Source organism: Megalobrama amblycephala, linkage group LG7, assembly GCF_018812025.1.
Source record: "Megalobrama amblycephala isolate DHTTF-2021 linkage group LG7, ASM1881202v1, whole genome shotgun sequence".
Taxonomy (NCBI): domain Eukaryota; kingdom Metazoa; phylum Chordata; class Actinopteri; order Cypriniformes; family Xenocyprididae; genus Megalobrama; species Megalobrama amblycephala.
In genome coordinates this window covers 56,981,799-57,003,559 of record NC_063050.1, presented here as the reverse complement: position 1 = coordinate 57,003,559, position 21,761 = coordinate 56,981,799, and the positions used below count along the sequence as shown (strand labels likewise).

Sequence of the window (21,761 nt, the reverse complement as noted above, 5' to 3'; positions counted from 1 at the left end):
GTCCAGCAGGAACATCACGACTAGAACTATTCTAATTCGGTCTCAGATGCTGGGGAGGGTCAGGAGGTCACGTATTATGGGTCAAAGGTCACAACGGCATCTTACCTGCCAGAGCCCTTGGCATCAAACCTCTTAATAACGAGTTTAACGCTCCTGCGTCCAGCAGAGAAACACAAACACACACACACACACATGCTGATTCGTCCTCACACTGATAAAGCCTGTGACACGTGACGGCCGTATGAGCCGTATGATTGGACCATGAGCGTCTCTCACCCTTCCTTCAGCATGATGGGCGTCTCGATGCTCTTCTGGTCCCAGCGAGCCGAGGACGATATCAGATCCAGGAACTATGACACAGAGCACGCGCAGCTCACGTCAGATCACGCCGACACAGAGATATATGTGATAAATGATGTGTAGATGTACTCACGTTCTTCACTGCGTCAGCGTACTTTTGTTCATTGAAGTAGTCGTAGAATGCGGCCATGTAGGACTCTTTGAAATTGGCCTGTAACGGCGAGAAGAGAAGAGCGCTCACTGTCATAGCAAACAGGAATATGTTCTAAGAACGTTCCCATTAAGTTATGAAAACACTTTTAAATGTTTTTTTGAACATTAAGAGAACATTCCATTTTGCAAACATTATATGAATGTTACTTTTGAATGTTCTCTGAATGTGCTGAAACAAGAGTTACATTTAAAAAATGTTAGATGAACGTCCAACTGAAACGTTTCAGTTCTTTCAATGTTATTGATCAGAATATCAGTCTGCATGTCACCATCACTACATTTAAATGGGTTATAAAGAATAAAAAACATTGAATTTACTACCTAAATGCTTTTTATTAAAATGTAAATATCATGCTTTCACTGTATATATACAGTGCTTCCACCACAGAGACTTTACTTGGGCGGGCCGCCCACATATAATAACGACCGCCCAAGTATATTTGGAGACACATTTTTGCTTTTATTATTTTTATCCTCTTATACTTTTATATCCGCGCACGATTATGAAACCATCCGCGATCGATTATCTAGTTGTTTCGTACCTGCTCGTTGTGTGTGCGTCAGAACTGTTTACTCCCACTAAATTTCAAACGGGCGCTGCATTTTGCAAAGTCACTAGGCGGCGCTGTTGTGCGTTCTACAAACTCATGCGACAGCGCATGAGCTTTTCATCTCAATCAATGAAAAGCGCAGATTTATGCCAAGCGATTGCTAATGAACTCAAGTTGATGAATTATTACAATGTCTACTTTATAACCTTTATATAAAATGTTTTAGACGATTGTAAGAATCTGAAGTATCAGCCTGCAATAGTACAGACATTTCGAAATAAGAGTCCCGGTGTATTTCGGGCTTGTTTATAATTAAAAGTCACACACTAAGTTTTTTCTTTTTCTTCTGGGCATTATTGGTATTTTGGTTACACAATAAATTGTATTTAATTTGATTTCCATTTAATTCATAGTAAATGATTGTAGTCTCCCCCACAGGAAGAAAACACTAAGAACATTATTTGACACATATATTATTCATTTTATAAATTTTACTAGTAAAATCTGTGTCCCATTCACTGAGAGAGACACTATATGACAGGAAAAGGAGAACATAGGAAAAGGTGAACCATTTAAATGCTGTAATTTTGCATAATTTACAATGCATAATAATGCATAATATTAGTATGTAATTAAATGTAATATGTAATTAAAATTAATTTCAATAAATAAAAAATGTATGTAGTAGACCATTTTTGTGCCGTGGGAAATAGGAGGATTTTTCACCCGCAAGTATATTTCAAACCTGTGGGAAGCACTGATATATATATATATATTTATTTATTTATATTTTTTTTTGTGCAAAAAAAATTGTTCAACCTTCTTGTGCACGACATTACCTGCTTTTAAAAATAATGGTTTGATCTTTAGAGTTATTATTGTTCACTAAACCTATTAAAAAATATTTTCGATAAGTGAAATCAAGCTGAAATTAAATAAAATATTAGATATTAGAAAACTGTAAAAAAGAAAAAGAAAAATGTCAGCCATAAAAAAACTGAAAAAGGTTTTAAATATTAAAATCAATAAAACTTAAAAAGTAAAATTTATTCATTAAAGCTATATAGAAATATAAAAAAACTAATAAAAATGCCAAAAGCACATAAAAAATTATTAAAACTAAGACTGAAAGAAAAATGTATTCATTCAAATGTATTTAGAAATATACAAAACACAAACTAATGAAAAGGCCAAAAAGCACATAATAAAATACCTAAAACTTAAACTTAAATATTTTAGTTTAACCTTTAAAAAAAACTGAAAAAAGTTTTAAATATTAAAAATTACTAAAACTTAAAGTAGCATTTATACATTAAAAATATAGAAATATTTAAAAACAAAAAAATAATAAAAATCAAAAAATTACTAAAGCTAAATTTTTTTTATTTTATATATATATGATATTGTAATAATCTATAAATAACACAAAATTAACACTGGATCTTTCAGATTCCAGGAAGTGACATCATAACGTTTTCTCTTACAGTCCTTATGAGTATTTCATCATAGATTGTTTTAATGCTATAATATTATATGAATAATACTATATATTACATTATATTATAATATAAATAATGTATCACTTTAGGATGTGTAACTGTAAATAATTATTGCGAGCACACTTACAGATTTGGACTTGGCCAGGCTTCCCAGAGTTTGGATGGTTTTGGAAATGAGCGTCAGCGTCCGAGATGTGCACGGATCCTTTACACAGACAACAAGAGACAAAAAATTGATAAACATCAAGCATCAGATCACGATGAAGAACTGAGCGTGTGCGGGAGGGCGTCGTACACACCGGGTGATGCGGCCGCAGGTGGAAGAGGCTCGGTGACAGGATGGCAGGAGCAAAGAAGCGGAGGAAGATGAAACTACTGACGGCCGTGTACCGCACGTCCGGATCGACTGCAAAAACAAACACCACAGCATCATCGTAAACTGCGTGATGCAGCTCAATTAAATCGGCTCCAGATAATAAATAATATGTTCTCAGAACGTTTTGATAACGTTCCCATTAACATTATTTCTGAATGTTCTCAGAACGTTCAAAACGTCATTTCTACTTTTTTTCTTGGTTATGCGAGTGTTAAGGGTACGTTCCATTTTTCAAACATTATGGGAACGTTAGTTTTGAGTGTTCTCTGAAAATTCCGAACATCTGAAACATTTCAGGAATAAAACATTCCATGAATGATGTATAAATAGAATTTTTTAATGTTTTGAGAACAATATTAAAGACCAGATAACTTTGAATGAACGTTCTATTAACGTTCTAGGAAGAACGTTTGTTCATACTTTGAGAGGTTTGAGAACAAGCCATTCCTGTCCTCTGCAGTGTTGATCTGTGATCAGGAGGTGGCAGTATAACACTGACGGATAAACACAACAGAAAGCTGTGGAGTATTCTGGAGAAAAAAACGAATGCCTGAGTCGACAATAGAGCTATTACTGCTAACGACACCCTGAGAAACACTTCAGTGAAATCTGACATCTTAATGTTTATCAGCTGCTATTAAACCACAAATGAAAGATTTCTGGTGTCGTCTTGCAGCATCTGAGAGGCGAAAATGATTTCACATTTCATATCATTTCACTTTTGTTTTTACCAAGCTTGAGCTTTGTTCAAACTCCTTTAAAGCGCAACTCTTTCTATTGATTTTAATTGCATTAATCCCCAGCTGACAGGGAACGTTCTGGCAAGGTTCTCTCAAAGTTATGAACAAAGCAATGTTAAAAGAACGTTCGTTCAAAGTTATCTGGTCTTTAAGCACAAAATCATGGGACGTTTTTTCTGAAAGGTTTTAGTTGGACGTTCATCTAACGTTTTTTAAATGTTACTACTGGTTTCAGAACGTTCAGAGAACATTCAAAAGTAACGTTCCCATAATGTTGGAAGAATGATACAATGCCACAAATGTTCGCTACGATCAACTTAGCTCACAATGCTTTTGGGAATTGTTGTGAGCGTTTACCTTGAAAGCGTGACGCCGCAGACTCTCGCAGCGAGAAGAAGATGTCACACATGACCGTCGGGCAGCTGACACCCGAGCTGGTGATGGCGTTGAAGATCCGGTCGACGTACTGACGCAGGTTTTCCTGACGAGACAATAACGGACAAGCCGTGACACCAGTGCAAGATCAATCGATCGAAACTGCAGTGTTTATTCTAAATATTTTAAATTCATAATCTTGAATCAGAATATCTTCTCTGATGATGATGAGGGCGGGGCAACCTGTCACTCACATGAGATCCACCAATAGCAAACCACAACCATCCAACAAAATCAAGCCCCGCCCTACATTTGTTCTTGTTTGTGAAGCGTTTCACTCGGATATACGACACAATAGATGAGTGCAACTTCAAATGACGAGTAAAGCAAAAGCAAACAGACTCACCCTGTTTGTGTCCAAGTTCTCCGACTCCTTCAGCTTGACGGGGTCGATCTCGCACGGTTTGTGGTCGCCGCAGATCTACACACAAACAACACGGTGAACGCAGCGCTCCTTAGTTATAACGCAGGAGAGACTGAGAGGAGACTCACCTCATCAATGATGGGCTTGAGCGTGACCCGCAGGTAATGCATCCCCGCCAGCTTCATGGTCTCATCGATGCATTTCGACGTGAGCGAGTTTCCCCGGAATATAGTGTTGGGATCCCTGCGGAGACAGGAGGAAGGTGAGGAACGAGTCGAGACGCCTGAAGGCAGATGGAGTGTGTTTTACTCACTGTGTGCGGTTGATCTCTGCGTGTGCGATGGCACTGAGGAAAGGCACGATCTTGCCGTAGTGCAGGAAGAGTCGCACCAGCGGGACGGCCGCCTCCTGCTTCTCACGGCACGCCTCGCCCAAGATGTGAGCCGCCGACGCCGAGACGGGCTGTAGAGAGAAGCATTGCGATTGATCAGTAATGACAGATTAGATTTATTTGCTTAACCCTCTGGAGTCTGAGGCTGATTTGGGGCCTGGAGAAGTTTTGGCATGCCCTGACATTTGTGCTTTTTTCAGTTGTTCATAAACATATTAATGACACAAGTGTCATTACACTGTATTCAGCACAAACTAGGCTACCATAATATGTGAGGAACATGTGTGTACATGTTTGTGTTTTTGAAGGAATAACGTTTATGCGTGGTTACTGAAAAAACAAAAAACTTAAGTCACTGATATAAGGCCAATAAAAGTATATTAAATCTGTGTTCACAAGACTTTTGGGTATTGAAGGTTGTAGACTAGAGTTTTTGCTTCAAAATTATGTAAAAATTATGCTGACTACTCTTTCATTTATAACAATATACTGATTTAGTTTTTGTAAGACACTTTTTGCCAAGAAACACGGTATGCGAGGAGGCGTGAATCACCACTGAATAATGGCTCATTCTCACCTGTGAAGACAAAAGAATTGAATAGTAATGACCTGAAAAGACTTGCATATTAATGAGGCATTTCAGTCAGGTAGGCTGTGAAAAAAAACTTCTGTGATGTCTCAAGCTCATCATGGTATATGAAACATACAGAAAAATTTTATTACAATATAAAATAATGGTTTTATATTATACTTTAAAATATAATGTATTTCTGTGATGCAAAGAGTCTGAATATAGGCTTTTAGTTTAAAAGCATGCACATTTGGAGAAATATAGGATTCTCATATGTTTATGTCAATTTTCTATACAGAGGAGTTATTTTTTATTTAATATTCATTGTTATCTCTATGAGCGCTGGTGTTTGCAATTCATACTGCAGCCGGAGGGCGCTCTGTGCATTTTAGTCCACAAATTCACCTAAGAAGAAGACGATATTCCATGAATGGTGTTTACCAATTCATACTACAGCCGGAGGGCGCTAAAGAAACAAAAACTCACTTAAAACTTATCAATAGAAGAAAACAAACAGGAATTTACTGAATGTCTTCCAGAGATCGCTAACCATGGCTTTTTCATCCAGATAAACAATTTTCAAGGCAATAAATACACGATTGAGATGATGAATGCATGTGTTGTCTCTGAATTTGCCTGTGAATAGCGCTGGCTCCGTGGGCGTGGCCGCATTAGTGGGTAATGAGCTGAATCACGGACTTCTGACATGGCTCTCTTTTCATACAGATTACATAAACACAGAATGTTTGTTTTCGATTTGACTTGCACGATTTAAAACCTGACATTTCAACGTTTTGTTAGACATAAGTATGAATTTTTTGTGATTAGTATTCACTAAGTTACACTTCATTTTCTGAGAACTATCAGATTGGACTTCGTTCAGAGGGAGAGGAGAAATCACGCATCATGTTAGTTTTCTTTATTTTACAAAAAGCACAACATTTTGTTTTTACTCTGAGTGTATACAAATAAAAGGAGATATTCTATAGTTTCAATTGATGTATTACTTATGTTTCTATGACAAAAAATGACGGAGTATTTTAAGTCTGTTTTGCTGCAATGTGAAAAAAAACCTGCAAAACGCGCCGGCGCGTTTTTAGACCTCAGAGTGTTAATATTCTGCATTATCGATTTGACCGCACTGACACTATTAGATAACTGAATTGATCTGAAAAATGACACTTTTGTGTTTTTAGAGCAGCTTAAAGGATTAGTTCACTTTCAAATTAAAATTTCCTGATAATTTACTCACCCTCATGTCATCCAAGATGTTCATGTCTTTCTTTCTTCAGTCGAGGTTTTTGATGAAAACATTCCAGGATTTTTCTCCATATAGTGGACTTCAATGAGGTCAAAATGACAGTTTACAGCGATCCCAGACAAGAAATAAGGGTCTTATCTAGAGAAAGCATTGCTTCTTTTCTAAAAAAAATTAAAAATTATATACGTTTTAACCATAAATGCTCATCTTGAACTAGCTCTCTTCTTCTTCTCTATTTGAATTCCAGCAGTGTAGACGCTGCTAAGTGTATTACTGCCCTCCACAGGTCAAAGTTTGAACTAAATTGTCATATTCAATATGTTAGTGCAAGTATTTAACAATTAGTTCAAACTTTGACCTGAGGAGGGCAGTAATGCACTTAGCAGCGTCACTGAAGTCCACTATAAGGAGAAAAATCCTGGAATGTTTTCATCAAAAACCTTAATTTCTTTTCGACTGAAGAAAGAAAGACATGAACATCTTGGATGACATGGAGGTGAGTAAATTATCAGGAAATTTTAATTTGAAGGTGAACTAATCCTTTAAAGCTGAATTCATGCTTAAAACAATCTGTCAGTGGAGTCAGAAACATAATCTTAATTATTCAAAGGAAAAACAAGATTATTTTTCTGACCCCATTTGCAGATATTTGTTTTGTTTTAAGCGTAAAATCACTTAATTTTTCTTCTCCAGTAAATGTATCTTGATTTTAGATGTTTGTATTGGAAAACAAGTCAGAAATACTGAGGAAGAGCATCATTTCATCTAGTCAGTCCAAACCCCCAGACACACCTTTGCCTTGACCTCACTGACCTCGACGTGCGCGGAGTGCAGCAGCAGGTCACGGAGCGGGTTATAATGCTCCGTGGGGAACACGTGGTCCTCCGTGTAAACGATGTTGAGCCGTAACGAGCCCAGCTCATCAGCCTTCACCGATTTATGGCCATTATCTCTGGGCTGCAGGAAGTACCTGAAAGAGAGCGGAGGATGAGCTCCTGCCCTGGAAACACGAGCGGCTCACACAGAACGCGCGTGACGAGGCTCATACCATGCGTCATGAACACCCGACTGTCCCAGCACCTTCAGCTGCACCCGTACCTCTCCCAGAAACTCGTCTCCGAACTTCAGATTGCTGGCGTTCCACAGATCCACCCTGAGAAGAGAGTCTGCGCTCACATTACTGGACTCAGAGCGTTCATTAAAATAAAGATGAAATCAAATTAAATATTAATATTAAACTAGAGGGGTAAAGTTTGTGAACAAACGTTGATGTTGGCTTGATAAAGCCAGGTCTGAAAGTTTAAAATAACTTTGAAAAGCTTGAAGTTTGAAGGTTTTACTTGGAGAAAGTAATTTTTTTTTTTTGTTATTAGCATTTTAGCATTATAGCATGTTTCAGCATGATTAGCGTTTTTTGCTAGCATTATTTAGCATGTTACTAGCATGTTTTAACACATTGATAGCATGTTTTAACATGTTGCTACCATGATTTAACACATTGTTCACGTTTTAACATTTTGCTACCATGATTAAACAAACTACTAACATGTTGCTTGTATGATTTAACATGTTGTTAGCATGAACTAGCCTGTTGCTAGCATGATTTAGCACATTGCTAGCATGTTTTAACATGTAGCTACCATTATCCAACACACTGCTAGCATGCTGCTTGTATGATTTAACATGTTGTTAGCATGAATTAGCATGTTGCTAGCATGAATTAGCATGTTGCTAGCATTTTAGCATGATTTAACATGATAACATATTTCAACATGATTAGCATTTTGCTAACATGATTTAACATATTGTTACTATGATTATCATGCTGTTAGCATAATTTAGCACATTTCTAGCATGTTATAACATGTTGTTAACATGATTAGCATGTTTCTAGCATGATTTAACACATTGTTAGGCATGACTTAACATTATTTAGCATGATTAGCATGTTTGCTAGCATGTTTTAACATATTGCTACCAAGATTCAACAAACTACTAGCATGTTGCTTGTATGATTTAACATGTTGTTAGCATGAATTAGCAGTTGGCTAACATGTTAACATGATTTAAGACGTTGATAACATGTTTTAGTATTATTAGCCTGTTATTACCATGATTTTACATGTTGCTAGCATGTTATAACATGATTAGCATGTTTCCAGCATGATTTAACACATTGCTAGCATGAGTTAACATGTTTTGGCTAGATTAGCATTCTGGTAGCATGTTTTAACACACTGCTGACATGTTTTAACATGTTGCTAACATGATTACCATGTTGTTAACATGTTGCTACCGTGATTTAACATATTGTTAGCATTATTAACATGTTGTAAACATGATTTAACACATTGCTAACATTAGTTAGCATAATTAGCATATTGCTAGCATGATTTAACACATTGCTACCTTGTTATAACATGTTGCCAGCATGCTTTAACACATTGCTAACATGAGTTAGCATAATTAGCATGTTGCTAGCATGATTAGCATGTAGCTATCATCATTTAACACACTGCATGCATGTTTTAGCATGTTGCTCTCATCGCGTACAGATTACAAAACAACAACTCTTTTTGCTCAGGCCTGAAATGCTTCGATCAAGGATTCGGTCTCTCTAAACCCCGCCTTTCTGAGAGCTGCTCTGCTCTGATTGGTCAGAAACCAAACGCTCATTATCATATCTGAATCTCAGCTCTTGATTCACAGTGATTCGAACAGTAACGAAGGCGTCGGTTTTACCGTATCAATCTCATCACAGTGGATTTGCTTTGGCAGCAGAAAACAGCGTCTTCTCGACACGAACACGAACCAAACTCTTCCAGTCTCAGATACAACTACAGTGATTGAGGGCGGGGCAAAGACATGCTGTTCAGCCAATGAAGACCAGAGGCTGGCATTATGCAAATGAGTTAAACAAACCTATGCAGTTTTACCAGGAAGTGAGACTGAAATTGCTGACGACTCGGTTCAGCTCAGAATCACTTCTTCCTTTTTGGAGACAAAAACTCCATTTATCTGCACTTTGAAACTTTTTGCATGTTTTACATGAAAGGCAATATCCGAAAATCATAATAGGGGCAGTTGCTACAAGTGTGACTCGTAAACACAGACCATGATGCACCATGGGAAGTTTACACACTAACACACTCAGTTACGTCACTGGCTCAGTGTAAACACGGGCCGCTTCTGAGAATCACACACTCACTTGAGCGCCAGCTTGTCCACGTCGTCCTCCTCCACGTCGAACTGTCGTTTGGTGTAGCTCAGCGGTTTGGTCACCTGTGTGATGAAACAGGACACATGACACACCTGAGACGTGCTTCTGCACATATGACACGAGCTAACGTCTGTCTGAAACACAACAAACCACTTGACTAATCTGCGAATAACGTGTGTTTGATGATACTGAGTTATATTTGCACTGATGATGATAATGATGAGTGTGTGTCCAGTGTGGGTGGGAAAGACCGCGAGGGCCGCGAGATAAATGGAGCGGATTGTGTGTCTCACAATCAATCACACTCTTGTCTCGTCGTACTCTGGGACGCGTTTGTGTGTGTGCGTGACTCATCCAGTCCAGAGCCGAGGACAGAGAGAAAACAGCTGTCACGTCTGATAACACGAGCGGCTGTCGTCTGAACGCTAAACTACTGACATTGTGTAGAGAGAGATGTGTGTGGAGGGTGTGAGAAGTGTTAAAGTGAGAAACCACAATCCATGAGTATAAACACCTGAAACCTCATTTATTCCACCTGAAACATGATAAACATCACTAACGTCTCTCATCTCAAGACTTGCACATACAGTTTGCTTTTATTGAAATTAATAAATCACGCTTTCACTATGTAGATTCTTTATGTGTACATGTCTGATGCGCACATAAACAATTGTGTTATTATGTTGACACGTGCAGATACCTCAAAGAAGAAGACCTCGTCAAACTGAGGATTGTTGGTTTTCCGCTTGACCTTCGTCTTCTTGGCCTCTGACCTGTGAGGAGGGATTTGCAGCTATTTTAGATGATGTGAGCAACAGCAAAAATGAAACCAGTGACTGAATCAAGGATGCATTAAATTGATTAAAAGTGACAGTAAAGACATTTATAATGTTACAAAAGATTCTGTTTCAAATAAACGCTGTTCTTTTGAACTTTCTATTCATCAAAGAATCCTGAAAAAGAAAATGTATTACAGTCTGTTTTCAACATTGATAATAATCATAAATGTCTCTTGAGCAGCAAATCAGCATATTAGAATGATTTCTGAAGGATCATGTGACACTGAAGACTCTATGACGTCATTTTCCATCATCAAAATTTTCCCACCATTTTGAATTTTCCGAAAAACCTTTGGGTTTTTTTTTAACTCCACCTAGGACGTTGTGCCGATTTTCACAAAAATAGAATCTGATCATCTTCAGACAAAGCCGACAAAAAGTTGTGGCATTTAAGTGTTTTGTCAAACCATTTCAGAAAAATGTGTGAACGAATTTTACGTAACGATTGCAACGATCTCATCAATGCTTTATCGTATACAGACCAAACTTGGTACATGACTTGAGGTTACATGCTGCGTTCCGACACAGCACCACCTACTGGTCTGGAGATACAAAAAAATGGCTATTTTTGCTTATAACTTCTTAATTGTTTGTCCAAAAATCATAAAAGCGGCATTATGTCAAATTATATCCAATTTTCCCATATCGGCCATTTTGGGCGTCAGCCATTTTGAATTTTGTAGTAAAATGTATTTTATGAAAGCATGAATGTATCATTATGAAACTCGGTATGGGTCATCGGCACGATGCCCTGAAGGAGTCTGAGAAGTTTCAGACCAGCGCCACCTAGTGGTGGAAAAAATTATTTACATGCTTAGAACTTTGGATGTTGTTGTCTTATTTTCACTGGATTCCTGATTCCTTGCCGAGTCCAACGATACCAAACATGCTAGGTTTCGGCTTATGGTTTGTGCAACGTTGTGATTTAGCATTTAAACAACATTTGCAAATATCTTAGAAACCATTAGTCTGATCGAAATGAAACCACAGTAGGAACATCAGAAACAGGTCGTTGACTAAACACTAATGGCCAAATGTCAACATTTTGATAGTAAATGGCAAAAAAATGCAATCAAAGTCAGGTGTGGGTCATTTCTTATGTCTTCATATGTCTGTAACTCCTAAACGAAATGAGATATTTTCACCAAATTTGACGCGCTTATGTATGGGGGCACTGCGTCACATGGTGGCACTATAATTGAACAAAACATGAAATTGGCTCTAACTACAGTACTCTTGGTCTGATTGACTTCAAAATTGGCATGCAGTGTCTTTGTGTCAGTTGCTATCATAGTCCATTATGACATTGATGGTCTGCTGCTAGCTTCCTTTTTTGCATGCGATAGAAACAGCAGCTTCAACCAGGGAAACACTGAATTTCACATACTTACATGTTTTAAAGCAATGCATGTGCGTATGTTTATTCTTCTAAGGTCACACGCTAAGCCTTGAGCTGCGGTGGGAACCACGCCATAGTAAAGACTTAATCGGCACTTGTAAATTGGATGAGAGGATAAACTTTGGGGTTTGATCTTACCTGGAGGGGCCCAGTAACGACACGGCTGCGTACGGATCACACTGGCCATTCACGATCGGCAGATCCTGACACTCCAGAACCCTGCGGAAGAAAATCATTATGAGCTTCACACGCAAGAGCTGCTGGGAGCGTTCACCCTAAATAAACAGCTCACCATGAAGTGAAGGACACTAAATTCACATCAGTGTAGGAAAACAAGCACTAGTAATTAGACTCAAATTTTGGTGCTCAGCTCGCAATTGTCAACGATCAGATCTAATATACAGTACATTGATTCATAATAATGGTATTTTTACATGGAATCATATACAGTATAATATAATAATAAAATTAAAAATTTGCTGATTAAACCTACAAACATTAATTTCGTATGAAGAAAGGCCTTTATGTTCTTTATGTGTGATTGAAATTTAAATTGCACAGTTATTGTGGTTATCTCAAGATAGAATAACCACAATCAGACGATCAGAGATTAGGCCTAGAGATACAACAAGTGATTAATCTTAAAGAGACAATAAACTCAAAGTGCTGGTAATACAGACATCATTCAGAATTGCACAAGCTAGAATTTTTGCAATCATGAAAAGTAGAAAAACATAATTTTTTGACATTATAAAAAAATAAATAATGTCATAAACGGCCTCAAAACAAACTGCAGCAATCCTATACGATCATCTGCTGAATAACATCAGCACAGATGGGTTCAAACGCTCGATTTTGAATTCAGATTCAAAGCAGATTCACATCATAAATAAAGGTACAGTGCTATTCTATATTCAGATCATGTAAATGAAGCAGCGCTCTAATGCTGATGAATGAATAGGATCTACAGCATCTCTAATACCATCAGATCCTTCCAGGGCACTTCCTGTGTGTTAAGCCTCTTTATATAATGCTGCGGTCTGGCCTGGTCATACAGCCGCCCATAAATACACCAGCCGTGACGTCCAGCGCTGAACTGAGTCCAGTGAACATCGCAGACACTGAAGCATTGATGATTGCAGATTGCATCATTTTATCAAAAATAGTGGCAAAAAATACATGCTAATACTGACCAGGACACCAGAATGCATTGCTTGTTTTGTCTAAGAGTAAAAAACCTTCCCATGTCACAGTCTTTCACACCACATTCACAGCAGCGCAGTCATGAGTGAATATGTGTGTGTGTGAAGACGTCATCCTCACTGTGTCTTAAAATGGAAGCTGCATAAATATCCTGTGAATGAGAGCGCTGCTCACTGTGACACTAAGCTCATTACCCAGAGTGCTCCAGTGTGGGAAACGGTCCAGACATGGAGCCACTGATGCTGCGAAAGCAAAGACATGCAGTGCTGTACGGTTGCCTATATGAGTGCGCGCACACACACGACATCAAACAAGCTCATTTTTATCCAGATAACCCACAGTCCAGCACAGACGCACTCGTGCACACATCAGTTCACTTATTTACTCTCAGTCTGAGTGTTGCGTTTCTCTCGTCTCTTAAAATAAAGCGTCAGCCGCTAATCAAACCGCATTCACAGTGACGGATCAGCAGAGAGCTTGAATTGTGAAAATGCAACACTGATAAACGCAGACTGAAGGCAAAAGCTCTCGTGATCATCACATGCTCTAGAATGAACTGATTTATATTTTTATTTATGCATTTGGCAGATGATTTTTATCCAAAGTGACATGCATTGCATTCAAGGGATACGTTTTATTAGTTCATGCATTCCCTGGGAATCAAACCCATGAGCGAGATACATAAACAACAAATAACAGGCATGTTCATGTTCATTTTAGACTGACAGCATGATAAAACCATCTTTAAATCTTCATGAACTGTGTTGTTTTATTATTTTATAATGTTTCTTGGAGTGCACTTATAATGTTACTATGCTTTTTACATCAAAAAATGCCATAAATTAGAAATAAAAGGCATTTTTCCTACCATGATTTTATCCTATGATTTGAGGGGCGTGTCGCTGTGAGACTTCACTGCTGTGATTGGCTAACATTTTTGCATATGAAATACTTTCTCGAAAACTTCTAGTGTTTTTATTAAAGCTCTTTACAATGCAGATTGTGTCAAAGCAGCTTTACAGTGATAATTGGTATATAATTTTTCCTTTTAAAGAATAGTGTCAATGCAGGCAGATCAAAAGCACTGTTGAATAAATGTCAAGTCAAATTAAATTAAATTAGGGCTGCACGATTAATCGTATTTTATCACCATAACGATATCTGCTTCTCCCGATTGATTTTAAATAATCGTCACGATATTGGCCCGCTCTATGAAAATGAACATAATTTGGAAATATTGGAAGTAATATTAGGAATTTCGCTGTTTTATCTTTTGAAGTTCCTAAAGGTTTCACCAGTTTTCATAATGTTGATCAGCTAGAAATGATTTTTCTTTGCTTTACGAATTTGCCGGGCAATTTGAATCTGGTTTGTCTTATTGCAAACGAATTGTGTTGCTTTAAAATCTAATGTGAATACATATTACAAGGCGCTCACCAAAACCATGTTTTGTATTGATTTACCATCTAACGAAGTTATCATAGTTGGTTAAATTTAAGTCTTTGTGCCACCTACAGGCCTTTTGGGTGAAGTGTAGGTTGGTAAAGAACTTGCAAAATAGCCATAGTTACATTACTCTTTTGATAGAATAAACATGATTAATAATCGTGATTATAATTTTGAGGAAACTGTGGCACTGGCTGTCGTGTAGATTTAGATCGTGGCATGAAAAGTTGCAGTGATGAACATTGTAGTCGATCACAGACATGTTGTTGAGCTCATGAAAGCAGTGATCTCGTTCATTTCTGCACACTAACGAATGCTTTCATCATAACTAACAGTGCAAACGCGATAAAACTAATTATTCATTGAATAAAACGTGAGTCCAGAACTCAGTCACTGATAAACTCGCTCTGTTTGATTGACAGCTCCAGTGACTGTAAAGGGAACGTTCTTTGATTACCTTCTATATATAATTTAATCAGATTATTTTCATCCTACTAAGAGAAACAAGGTGAAGTTGTGCGTTTAGTCACTGGTTTGATTTACTGACACACAGACAAAGATCATGAATCATTAACATCAGATCAGGCATTAGAATGAACACAGTTACTGACATGTTGTTGCATTACCGTCGGGTCCGTATCATAAAAGTCTGATAATGCCGAAATGCGATTGATTTACCAAAGAATCCACAGTGAAATGAATCGAACACAAATAAATAAAGCTCAACTGAGACATTCACATTGTTGAAAATAAATAATCATATTCCTGCATTAGGATCCTTTGAAAGGTAATGTTATTTTAGTCCTGTATCGCGATTTCCGTTCAATCAAACAGAACTGCAAGAATAATGACTGTATTCAAACACTCATCAAGTCATTGGTCAGACTGTCAGATAGCCCCGCCTCCAAATGCACATGATTGGTTGAGTCCGTGATTTAACATTAATCTGACACACCAGACACTATGCGAACATCTAAACTTCACACACAGCAACGTTACAAGCTAAAAACAAGGATGAAATCTAGATAAATTAGTCTGACTAGTTGTTTGCTGGATGACAAACTCTTCATGTACGTACAGCGTCTCTTCATAGTTCGGAAACTACAACAAATATATATTTTTGTATTCACATTTGCCCCAATGGATTCCACGATACCATATAACTACAGAGAAAAAGATGTCACATTTGCCAGCCGTTGTATTAAAAATACTTAATTGGTTTAATTTAATGTAACACCAAATATAAAAAATAACATCAGAGTCTGTGAACAGGCTCTCTGAAAACAAGACGTGAATCTGATGAGACACAAGCGCTGCCACTCGTGAGCTCTGATTGGCTGACGGGCGGCTGTGTGGAACTTGTGATTGGCTCACCGTGTTGCCAGCTTGTGGCAGACGACGCCGCTGTCTGTGATGACCTCACTGAGACGCAGCTCCAGGTGAACCTTTCCCTGCGGAGGAGAGAGAGAGAGAGAGCAGCGTTACCATGGTTACTCCCGCCAGCCGAAGAGAGGGAGAGACGGAGGAGATAAACCAATGAAGAACGACTGCAGGGTCCCATGAGTCTTTGCTAGGTGATGAGTCACGCAAAACACTCGGGGTGGGCGGTACTACGGTGCAAACCGGTCTTTACTGCCGTAGATGTGATCTGATGTGTGTCTGTTTTGAGTCTTATAATGTAATTTATATGTCAGTCAGCAATGAAACTTTCCTCCAGTCGAAACAAAGTTTCTCTGTTTGACTTCAGCTGACATCATCAATATACAAATGAGCCTTGAGAAGAGGATGGGCGGCTCTTCTTCACACACAGCACAACAATGAGCGCTCTATGGACAGAGACTGTCGCTCTTCATCACACACACACATCCTTCCTCTCAATGAATGCGTCTGTGTTTCTGCGGATCCGCTGCGGCTCCGGTTATCCGACATCTCAGCATCAAATGAAGAGACCAGGAAGAGCTCAGACTGAGTTCCTGTGCAAATCATGACCGTTTGGAGCTCTGTTAGCGGTCATGTGACATTCAGGAGCTCAAGGTGAAATGGATTCACTCGTGTTTGTGCTCAACACACACTGTATTTGTTTTGAATTCCGCTGGACCCGAACACCAGCACACACACGCACACACACACACACTGAACACGTGAGTGTATGAACACATACCTGCACCTCAGAGTCTGCGCAGACGGACTGCAGCGGGAACCAGTGGTCTTTACCATGGTATTTCTGCAGGTCTTCCTTCTTCACGGCCACTTTACCTAAAGACACATCACAGATCACAGATCAGCTCATCACATGATCACATCTCAAGCACTCAGAAAACCTAGCAACTACCCAGAACACCCTAGAAATGCCTAAGCATGCTCTGGCTCTCTTCGTCCTGCATTCTTTCGTTTCAAACATTCTCTTTCCTCCTCAATATCTTTGTGACATATTAAGGCCTGCAGCTGCGTTAATCATGAATGAATCGTAACGACGTGGTTTGGTCAAGCTGTGTAATTATATGTAGGTCGCAATGAAATGTTTTCATTGGCTGAATGGAAGCCCACACACACACACACACATTTGCATGTTTTATGGGGATTTGCCATAGATGTAATGGTTTTTATACTGCACAAACTGTGTATTCTTTCCGCCCCCATCACAGAAAATGTTCTGCTATTTTACATTTTCAAAATATTTCATTTATTATGTTTTTTAAGCTGTTTAAACCACAAAAATGTCCTCATAAGGACAAAATTAACTGTACTGCGAAAAGATACAGCAGGAAGTACATCTTGCGACATCCTGTGATTCAAAGAAAAGATATTAATGAGAAACGCTCACCGATGCTGGAATCCCTCCTGAACACGTCTCTGTCAAAGATGTAGAAGGAGAGATGGCGGAAACTGCGCGGGATTTCACAATAAAAGTCCTCGCCGTAGAACGGACTGCAGCAGACAGAGAGATACAATTATAATCAGTTATTCTGTATCTCAATAAAATTATTTTTCATTGTCAGATTGATGCATGAGGCTGCAGTGTGTGTGTGTGTGTGTGTGTGTCTGTTCTCACCACAAAGACTTCTCTATGGTTTTGGTTCGGAAAACTTCCTCCTGGTCCAGGTTCACTGTACAGTAACAATCCCGCATTTTATTCGGACCCGGATACGGAGGGATGTTCTTGGCTTCACCTGCAGAGAGACAGACAGTTGTTCAGTCGTTTATGAGGCTGATGATTTATGCGTGAGACACACGTCTGAGCTACGGTTCATTCTGATGATTGCAAAAGGCAGTATTTTAACATCCTGTTGAAATTGTGTCGATGTTTTGAGACATTTATTAAGACAATTCAACACAAACTAAAACAAACACAGTAACTAAAATGCACCAGCATCCTCTCACAACCATCCAGCGAACAAAAATACGTTCTAAGAACGTTGTGCTAACGTTCCCATTAAGTTATGATAACCAAGAAAAAAATGGACGTTTTAAACATTCGGAAATAATGAATGTTTAAAGCGCCCAGTTTTTTAAACGTTTTTTCTTGGTTATGTGAACGTTAAGGGAACATTCCATTTGATCATTCTTCAAACATTATTGGAATGTTACTCTGAATGTTACAGTGAAACATTTAAAAAAGAATGATGAAATGGAATGTTCTTCTGATGTTTTTTAAATGTTTCATTGTAACACTCAGAGTAACGTTCCATTTTATCATTCTTCAGACATTGTTACTCTGAATGTTACAATGAAACATTTAAAAAAGAATGATGAAATGGAATGTTCTTCTGATGTTTTTTAAATGTTTCATTATAACATTCAGAGTAACATTCCATTTTATCACTCTTCAAACATTGTTACTCTGAATGTTACAATGAAACATTTAAAAAAGAATGATGAAATGGAATGTTCTTCTGATGTTTTTTAAATGTTTCATTGTAACACTCAGAGTAACGTTCCATTTTATCATTCTTCAAACATTGTTACTCTGAAAGTTACAATGAAACATTTAAAAAAGAATGATGAACTGGAATGTTCTTCTGATGTTTTTTAAATGTTTCATTGTAACACTCAGAGTAACATTCCATTTTATCATTCTTCAGACATTGTTACTCTGAAAGTTACAATGAAACATTTAAAAAAGAATGATGAACTGGAATGTTCTTCTGATGTTTTTTAAATGTTTCATTGTAACACTCAGAATAACGTTCCATTTTATCATTCTTCAAACATTGTTACTCTGAATGTTACAATGAAACATTTAAAAAAGAATGATGAAATGGAATGTTCTTCTGATGTTTTTTAAATGTTTCATTATAACATACAGAGTAACATTCCATTTTATCATTCTTCAAACATTGTTACTCTGAATGTTACAATGAAACATTTAAAAAAGAATGATGAACTGGAATGTTCTTCTGATGTTTTTTAAATGTTTCATTGTAACACTCAGAATAACGTTCCATTTTATCATTCTTCAAACATTGTTACTCTGAATGTTACAATGAAACATTTAAAAAAGAATGATGAAATGGAATGTTCTTCTGATGTTTTTTAAATGTTTCATTATAACATACAGAGTAACATTCCATTTTATCATTCTTCAAACATTGTTACTCTGAATGTTACAATGAAACATTTAAAAAAGAATGATGAACTGGAATGTTCTTCTGATGTTTTTTAAATGTTTCATTGTAACACTCAGAATAACGTTCCATTTTATCATTCTTCAAACATTGTTACTCTGAATGTTACAATGAAACATTTAAAAAAGAATGATGAAATGGAATGTTCTTCTGATGTTTTTTAAATGTTTCATTGTAACATTCAGAGTAACGTTCCATTTTATCATTCTTCAAACATTGTTACTCTGAATGTTACAATGAAACATTTAAAAAAGAATGATGAACTGGAATGTTCTTCTGATGTTTTTTAAATGTTTCATTGTAACATTCAGAGTAACATTCCATTTTATCATTCTTCAAACATTGTTACTCTGAAAGTTACAGTGAAACATTTAAAAAAGAATGATGAAATGGAATGTTCTTCTGATGTTTTTTAAATGTTTCATTGTAACACTCAGAGTAACGTTCCATTTTATCATTCTTCAAACATTGTTACTCTGAATGTTACAGTGAAACATTTAAAAAAGAATGATGAAATGGAATGTTCTTCTGATGTTTTTTAAATGTTTCATTGTAACACTCAGAGTAACGTTCCATTTTATCATTCTTCAAACATTGTTACTCTGAATGTTACAATGAAACATTTAAAAAAGAATGATGAACTGGAATGTTCTTCTGATGTTTTTTAAATGTTTCATTGTAACATTCAGAGTAACATTCCATTTTATCATTCTTCAGACATTGTTACTCTGAAAGTTACAGTGAAAATTTAAAAAACATCAGAAGAACATCCAATTAAAACACTCCATGAGCGATGTATGTTTTTTGTGTTAAAGACCAGATAACGTTGAACGAACGTTCTATTAACATTACAGGAAGAACGTTTGCTCATAACTGTGCTCTCCAGCTGCTGCATTGAACAATACAGCTCAATATTCTCCAGTCTGGTGGGGCAGGGTGGGTTCAACGCAAAAATCTGTGTGGGATCTGCAACCCAATACACACATCAGACACGTGAGTGGAGGAATGCTGGCGGTCCGCTCGCACACACACACGCGGACACGCGGCTGCGGCCCTGCAGCAGGAAGAATGCAACACTTTGGGAGGAAGTTGGGTGTGTTGCGGTGTGTGTTTCCACAGAAAGAACTGGTGTCCTGTTACACCCTCAACACCCCACCCACACCAATGAAGCTGTCAATCAATCTCAGCGCACTCCACCAGCACGTCTCCGGCTGCTGTACAGTAACAGTTGCATCTGTAGGACCCAACTGACATATTACGTTTTCACCACAACCCGCCAAAATAAAAGTTTAACTGAGTCAGTGGATTGCAGTGAGACTCTAAGCAGATCAGTGATGCTGCAGACAGACGGTGTCGAGGTGCTGACGTGGTAAGCCGATCCATGAATGACATTCCAGATCTGGAAGCATCTCTATTTCCTGTCCACTCCCTCCCAGTGCACATAATCACACAGATCCTGATTGGATTACAGCTCGCAGGTCACTCTGGAGACCACGGCATTGTGGGATTACTGGAGCTGTGTGTGCTCAGTCATCACTAGTGCTAGAACGCATCCTGATCAACCTGTAGGGTCCGATGATGCGGCAATTCATGGAATCCAGTATAACGCGGAATGTTAGGGAATTTGGCAAAGTAGGGATTCACACTTAATCAAAAGGCGATATGGATGAGTGTGTGTGAATGTTAAAGACCGCTGTATACATCTGAGACACACAAACTCAACGTTCTTCATCACAAACAAAAATAAAAGTTTGATTTAACTTGAAGAAATTATGACTGAAATTACTACTATTGTAAAGAAGTTGCTGTCGAATCGATTAATCATAATTAAATCGCATCTAACATAAAAGTTTGTAAATATATAATATGTGTGTGTTTGTGTGAATATATTATATATATATATATCTTTTATGTTAGATGCGATTAATCATGATTAATCGATTTGACACTATTAATAACAATAAAATTATTAAAAATTCTGTTGTGCAGCACTATTAATAGATTAATTAAATTGTTAATATTTTGTCTTAATTTCACCATTGTTTTTGATAATATATTTGTATTAAATCATAAATTAATAATCTTAACTTTCATAAACCATAAACACAAAATTATTAAAAATTTAAGACTATTTTTTAAGAAACGTCTCACAAATGTTCTTGCATGTTTTAATTTTAAAAGTAAAAGTATGTGCAGCAAAATTAAAAAAAAGAGGATTAATTATGAATTTGCTTTGATTATATTTTAAAAGTCTTCATTTACCACCATTTTTGATAAAACATTTGTATTAAATCATAAATCCACAATAATAAACTTTTAATAAATTGT

The 21,761-nt window shown here is 37.4% G+C and overlaps 1 protein-coding gene across 5 annotated transcripts in view; it reads right to left on the bottom strand.

The window, feature by feature from the left end:
- rasa3 (RAS p21 protein activator 3) overlaps positions 1-21,761 on the bottom strand; it is a 47,651-nt gene that overhangs the window by 9,333 nt on the left and 16,557 nt on the right. For 3 of the 5 annotated variants that reach the window (XM_048198222.1, XM_048198224.1, XM_048198227.1), the window contains 17 exons: positions 17,861-17,978; positions 17,633-17,736; positions 16,970-17,064; positions 16,183-16,259; positions 12,298-12,378; positions 10,622-10,694; positions 9,910-9,983; positions 7,750-7,854; positions 7,494-7,671; positions 4,792-4,940; positions 4,607-4,721; positions 4,461-4,535; positions 4,037-4,160; positions 2,863-2,969; positions 2,691-2,768; positions 434-511; positions 277-350 (listed from right to left, as the gene is read on the bottom strand). In XM_048198222.1, the coding sequence (XP_048054179.1) occupies positions 277-350; positions 434-511; positions 2,691-2,768; positions 2,863-2,969; positions 4,037-4,160; positions 4,461-4,535; positions 4,607-4,721; positions 4,792-4,940; positions 7,494-7,671; positions 7,750-7,854; positions 9,910-9,983; positions 10,622-10,694; positions 12,298-12,378; positions 16,183-16,259; positions 16,970-17,064; positions 17,633-17,736; positions 17,861-17,978 (1,705 nt within the window). The remainder of the gene's footprint in view (positions 1-276; positions 351-433; positions 512-2,690; positions 2,769-2,862; positions 2,970-4,036; positions 4,161-4,460; positions 4,536-4,606; positions 4,722-4,791; positions 4,941-7,493; positions 7,672-7,749; positions 7,855-9,909; positions 9,984-10,621; positions 10,695-12,297; positions 12,379-16,182; positions 16,260-16,969; positions 17,065-17,632; positions 17,737-17,860; positions 17,979-21,761) is intronic. The other 2 variants (XM_048198225.1, XM_048198226.1) reach the window with 1 other exon arrangement.